The sequence below is a fragment of the Notothenia coriiceps genome, unplaced genomic scaffold, assembly GCF_000735185.1.
Source record: "Notothenia coriiceps isolate Sejong01 unplaced genomic scaffold, NC01 NC01_scaffold00013590, whole genome shotgun sequence".
In the NCBI taxonomy this organism is placed as follows: domain Eukaryota; kingdom Metazoa; phylum Chordata; class Actinopteri; order Perciformes; family Nototheniidae; genus Notothenia; species Notothenia coriiceps.
Genome location: NW_011346291.1, coordinates 587,846 through 594,925, shown reverse-complemented (window position 1 = coordinate 594,925; position 7,080 = coordinate 587,846). Strand labels below are relative to the sequence as shown.

Below are 7,080 nucleotides of genomic sequence, written 5' to 3'. Positions count from 1 at the left end.
GTGTGCCTTGGCAGTCTCTGTCTGCTCTTCTTCATTAAAGTCCAATAGATAGACAATCTATGATCGCTCTGCCCTCTAAAACTGAAAATAGAGAATATGGCTTTTTTAATATGCTGCGTTAGGCTCCTATTAACCAACCAATTTGTTTATTTTATGCTAGGCTGCACTTCCTGTTATCCAACGTTGGCAGGCTTAGAATGAAAACATTAGCAACTCAGTTGTGCTCCCTTCTCCCTAATAGCTCTGCCTTCTTGTCTCTGCTGCTCAGGCATCAGTGGATTCAAAGTTCATCTGCAAATGCATTTTCTCTATGCCAGCGAGGTCCCGGCATGACTAGCCTTCAGATATAAATGAAGGAGGTTGCATGCTTTAACTGTTATGCTTAAGTTATGTTGATATCCTAGGTTTCAGCCCCAAATCAGAGAAGGGTTTTGTCTCGACAGCACTTCAATATGCAGTCCAATTGCAGAAATGGATTTCTTTAATTTTAAATTATCAATAAAAATCCACACAGTCCATTAAAATATGTACAATACGCCAAGGTAATACTTGTTTTTCTCCAATTTGAATGATACAGTACATATTGACATCTCCAACTTTTTGATTTACTTATTTAAGTGTTAATAAGATATTAAAACCACACTACGCAGCCCATGCTTTATTTAAAGACCTTGAAAAACATTTCTTTAACCAAGTTCTCTCACACATAATATATCTACCATTAGGGAAATAATGAGGGATTCTGTACTGTATTCTTGTTTGAAGTGTTTTAGACAAACAGCATTTAAAAGCTACATCTGTATTGATTAAGAAGACGTCCTACCTTTTTTGTCAGGTAATTAAAGCATAACAAGATTTTCTGGATATACATTATATACGGTTGCATTTCCTCCCTTTAAATCATATAATCTCATCACCACTGAATTTGAACTCAGCGTTTAAGGTTTTATTTGCAAAAAAGATTGTGCAAGTTCAAGACCTAGCTGTACTAATGAGTGTTTTCATCCTTTGCAGAATGCTGGCATGCTGTTCAAGATTAGAGTAGTTGGAGGATCGTCAAACTACAGCTACCTGTCCCCGCAGGACAGCAGGCCACTGTACCACACTGCTGTTGACAAGTAGGACACACACACACACAAAAACACACACACACACACACACACACACACACCAAATTGTAGACTCTCACAAAGAAAAACCTACTGTACCTAAGTACTATACACCGTTTCTTTGTATGCCCGATAGCACATTTATGCTGACATAAATATACAGTCCCTGCATGCACACATTATACCAGATGCACAGCACATTATACAGTGCACACACAAACACACACACAAGCACAGACACACACACATCTTGTGGTACAACTATGGTAAAAAGATGCAATGGTCCCACAAAAAAAGGCTTTAAAGGCTTTTTCAACGACCATGTCAAGTTGATCGATTGAATGACTCTTAATCATAAATATAATCATATCAGCCTATCAAGACTATAGGCTTGATGGAAATGACTGCATTAGCTGATATTTGAACACATAACAGACATGTTTTCTATTGCATTGGGCAAAAAGCCACACATTATTTCAGAAACAAATACCCCTTTAAGGTGCAATGTGGAACTTGGTCAGTATCAGTCAGAAAAATAATCAACTGAATGTGGAGGGGTTTCCTTGTTTAGTCAAAGATGTTCTGCAGAGATATTTCCTGCCTGTCCTGTGTCGTGATACCACTTTTTCCTTCAGAGAATATGGTGAGTCACTGTAGGATCTAGCATAGAGAGGTAGAGCTGCCCCGAGGAATTGTCAATCATGGACGGAGTCGCTGTCCCATGATTCGCAAGGTTGTTTAATGGAATACATCCAAATCAGACGAAAAAATAAAACAGGATTTATTTCAGTTTTTTCGTGACAGCTGCCAGGAGATTTGGGTCAATCAAACTGATTTTATATAAAACCAGACACAAGATTGTTATACCACATTTGACTCAGCAGCCGGAACATTATGAGACTGAGTGTAGTGACAACAGTCAACTTAGTTTTCCAGCTCACTTTTTGTGGCATATTTAAACCCTGGTGCCATATTGCAGAACTTTTAGCTAAACTAGTTGGGGAAATTAAAGAAAAAAATGTTCAGTGGTTTGAGAGTTTGGAAATAGGGAAGTAATGTTGGGAGGGGCAGTGCCACTTTGAATTTAATCTAATAAAATAAACATCAGTGGTGTAAAGTAACGAAGTACATTTACTCAAGTACTGTATTTAATTGTACTATACTTGAGTATTTCAATGTTTTTGTTACTTTGTACTTCTACTCCACTATAACTCAGAGTTAAATTGTGTACTGTTAATCCGTTACACTGATTTAATAGCTAGTTACTTTGCAGATTTTGTTTGGTAATATACATAAACACTTAAATAAGACTTAAGTCGAATCTGGAGTAACATTCACAAGCTACCCTGCAGCATACAAAGTTATTAACCTTAACCAGCTTTGATAAAACTTTAATGCATCAAACTCAAAACATGTAATTGATGTTATACTGAATTTGGCCATTCTGCAAAATTAGTACTTTTAGTATATTTTGATGCTAATACTTTTCTACTTTTACTTAAGTAACATTTTTAATTGCAGGACTTTTACTTGTTACAGAGTACTGCTACACTCTGGTACATCTACTTGTACTTAAGTACAATATCTAAGTACTTCTTCCACATCTGCTAAGTATTAAAGTATGTTAGGAGCTTGTTGCTAGGCACCCACACATTACACCTTTAAGAGGATTACAAGGACCGCATCATTACCCAGTGTGGGGTCTTTATTTCTTCTGTGATTAAGAGCATGCAGCAGAGGTTCTTGGAGGGTCTCTGCTGTTGTATTGAACATCAGTGAAGGTCAGGCCTTTCAAAAAGGAGTTAGGAAATGAGATTATCATCCAGATTAGACAAGTCATTCAATAGGTGTGTATTACGATTCATGCATTTATCTCTGTGTGTGGCGTGTTTTCATTTGTGTGCGTTTTTTATCTGCTCGCTCTGCTTTGCACAACTTTCAAATGGCATTTTGCTCTCTTTATCACACAGCACCTGTGGATAGAATCAATATCAAAATAACCGACCAATAACAAATCAAAACGCAATGGAGGGGGATTACTGTGATGCTCAAGGCTTTAGCTGATTTTAATTTATTTGTTGAATGTGTATGTGTGTTTAGTATTGGCACAAGTATGTAACATGAACCCAATATTTATAGTTTAAGAGAACTTGCAGTGTCTGTCCCTAAAACACAACAGATCTGTATATAAACGCCGTTCAACTTGAATTAAAAACTATCCTAGGCATGATCCACATTTTTCCACATGATCCCTCATTTAGAGAAATTATTTATTTCTTTATCAACTTTTTAAATATTTAATGAGTTAAGGGGTCAGTTCTTACAAATCCCATATCCCATATATCAGTCGTTTCAAATGCTGCATGGTTTAGAAACAATGTGCCAATGTTTTCGGATCCCCACCGCTTCTTCTGCCAGCTTCTCCCAATGAAATGGTTGTGAATGTTATTTGGTTTTCAGCTCTAAATGCTTTTTAGAATTCATGGAAATCTACACACCTGGCTGTGATGTGATTTCATTCAGAACATGTTTCTATGGAAATACAGCTGCCCAAAGCACAAAAACCAGGCATAAATATGATAAGATGTGCTTGTCAATCTTGCACAAGCCTGAAGATTGTGGCTGAATATCGAGAATCTGTCTCATTATAAGTTATATATATATTTTCTTTTTTTTCGGCCCTGGTAATATTACTGTGTAATCACCTTGCTACCAGGTAATTGTTGTTTGTGTGCATGTTGTTGTTCTGGAATAGTAATGTGTCACTAAAATATGTGTATAATTTAGTATTTAATTAGTGTGCTGCTGTGTGTTGGCAGCTCTCTGCTAATCAAAGCTGCTGCTGCTCTGTGACATGAGTTTCATTTCATTTCTATGTGGCACCCTGCTCAAACAGAGCTGTGTTCCAATTAAAGGGATGAAGTGGAAAGGTTCAATCAGGAATAATTAATGTTTAGATGAAGCCTGATAGGCAGACAACTTATTATATGAAATAACTTAGAAGTTCTTAGAAAAAAGTGTTTTAATTAAATGACTGACCCATAATTTAATGGTCATGTTATTTATTGGCAATTCAATTATTCTGATATAAATTGGTATAAGTTATGATAAACATTGTTAAAGTCCACACTTGTTCAAGTAGCACATTTCTGCCTTCATAGTTTGTGTTACTTGCCTTTTTATTGACTGTATGTTCAACTCCTTTGTCACAGAACAATACACACATTTCAAAGCGCATTCAATTCCACTAATTACTGCTTTAGTTTTTCTTGAAAATCCCAAAGCCACATAGCACCATGACAACTGCATGAGTTCTTGTATAGGGAACACTGAGGTTTTGTCCTGCATTTTGTACTAAATGGCAGTTTTTATTATACCACTCATGCCAAGCTCAAGTAAATGTACAATCACAAGCCTAGAGAGATAAACATGTTATCGGTCAATAGGTTGTTATTTGTTATTGAGTTATTTTACATTTCTGGAATGCTTGGCCATGTTACATAAGCCTGACATCTAGTGGTTACAATCTCTATGTTTATGCAATCGACATACACAGTAAACAATAATAAGAGAACAACATGAACTCTAACTCAATTAGAGAAAAACTACTCTCACTGAGAATGATTCATTATTCAGGCCCTGCTGGAAATCTGCAGACTGTCTCTTTTCTGAATGCAGGTTCTTTACAAAATCAAAATGAAACACATTTTGTCACAACTTCATATCATATGCCATCAGCAATCCGTCTTGTTCCTAGGAAAAAACAAATATTGTGTGCCTGAGCTATTGTTAAATCTACCTCGGCGCTGTGTGGCAGCTGAGTCAGATTGATTCTGTCCAGCTGAGATCAAAGCAGTGAAGGAAAGCTCTGCAAAACCAACATGACACTTTTTTGGCTATGTAATGGCTCACAACAGCTTTGCATAGAAATAAATGATATCAAGCCATGTCTCACATGCAGGCGACCACCCCGTGTAATCGCTCCGTTGACAATCTGTAAACTTGTGCATGTCTGTCGGCATGTCACGGTGAAATTAAATAAAAAGCACAAACAAACATTCATAGAAAGTCTCACTGAGTGACATGAGGTTTCCGCCTCCCACAGGTTTGTGGTTCAGGCTTTTAAAGATGAAGCAGAATGTTTCTACTAACACTGACAATACTAGGATCATATGGTGTGTTTTGAAAACTTCCTTTTCTTGCTGTCTTGTAGAGCTCTGAAGTTCTGCGGCCCCGGAGGACCACCCCATGTTAAGGTTGTCATTGAGTGGGAGAACAAGATCAAAGAATGGTGAGCGTTCTGCACAAACATTTCACCGTCCAGTAGAGTATACCAGAGTTTCTGCAGATCCTTAAAAAGTATTTGAGGCATTCAATTCACAACGCTGAACACAAAGGCTTTTACGGATATTTAAACATTTTTAAATGATCTCTGAAGTCATTAAACATCCCTCGCCACTATGTGAACATGATGAGATTGACCCTAGGGCTGAGGGAGTTTGCCACCGATAGTAACTAGAGGTGTGTATGACTCATAGTTCAGTGTATTTATGCATTTGCTAAGCAAAGGTCTGTAAAGGTAGGCTTACACATGAATAGGCTTACTCACCTGGTTAGATCGATAAGTAAAAACAGATAACTTTATATTTATCCGAAAAATGTGTGGAATTGTTCTGCAAGATACCATGAACCTGAATAAATAAATCATAGTAATCATGTTACAGATCACAAAAAAAAAATTCTATATAAAAATACATTATATAATATTTTTGATCACTCTTAGAAAACATTAGGCTTTTAGGGAAATAGATTTACGTGTGTGTGTGTGTGTGTGTGTGTGTGTGTGTGTGTGTGTGTGTGTGTGTGTGTGTGTGTGTGTGTGTGTGTGTGTGTGTGTGTGTGTGTGTGTGTGGGGGTGGGTTTCAGTCTCTTTGGCAGCATCCAGGAGGAGGTGGTGAAGGATGCAGAGAGTGTGAGGAACCAGAAGCAGCAGCACCTGCAGCAGCACAGCTGCACTTTAGACGAGTGCTTCCAGCTGTACACCAAAGAAGAGCAGGTGAAGCTACGACTGTTCATCATCTGTTTTTCATCATCTTTTTGCATGTTGCTATGGAGATTTTTTTTCTATAACTTTAAAACTAAAATAATCCTGATAAACCTGCTGGATTTCAAAGGGAACTTATCAGGCCTCTGTCCCTCGCTACTTTAGTCTCTATTAGCCCACCCAATTTTCCAACTTAACCATCATTAGTTAAATTGCATTGTGTGCAAGCGACAGGTTTTAGCTGAAGAAATATTATGAAAAATGATATAAATTGTTCTGTTACGGCCCGTCCACACAGCGGCGTGCGTTGAAGCTTGCCGGCGGGGGGTGGCTGATACTCGACCAACAAACAATCAGATGAATGTCCCGCCCCGGATACACAAGCACGCGGTTTGATTGGCTAGAGCTTGTACTGGCATATGATTCGATTGGCTGACGCTTCCGCCGAACAATGCAGTTCGGCAAAGCGTGACGTCACCCCATTCAAAGTGAATGGGCAGAAGCGTTGAAGCTTCAACGCACGCCCTTATCCTTGAGTGAACCCATTCACACACCCCTTCGTGTTGCTGACCGTGCCGAAGTATACCGTGTCCGACTTTTTCCAGCGACGTAGTGTCCTCCCCGTCTTATGACAATGGAATAAATTGTACCCTCGTAAATTAGACCGAACGCGAACATACATACAGTATCATAGAAGTGTCACGCGTCACACTCCCAATATGAGCGTCCCACATTTTATACGAGACGTAAACAAAATAATATTACCACTACCATAATCTCCAACGTTACCTATTACTCGTAAATCGCGTTTTAGAATATTTTAGTTACCACATTAGTATAAAATTCGTTCCCACAGTAGAAGACGTGGAGTAATGTCGTTAATGGCCGTGAGCGTTGAAAGTAATAGACCATCTGAGTGCGCCGGCG

The 7,080-nt window shown here is 38.3% G+C and overlaps 1 protein-coding gene across 1 annotated transcript in view; it reads left to right on the top strand.

The window, feature by feature from the left end:
- The window catches only part of LOC104947997 (ubiquitin carboxyl-terminal hydrolase 43-like), a 62,894-nt gene that overhangs the window by 42,809 nt on the left and 13,005 nt on the right, over positions 1–7,080 (top strand). Inside the window, exons 6-8 of the mRNA XM_010774137.1 lie at positions 1,015–1,118; positions 5,323–5,400; positions 6,036–6,165. Coding sequence (XP_010772439.1) covers positions 1,015–1,118; positions 5,323–5,400; positions 6,036–6,165 — 312 coding nt within the window. The remainder of the gene's footprint in view (positions 1–1,014; positions 1,119–5,322; positions 5,401–6,035; positions 6,166–7,080) is intronic.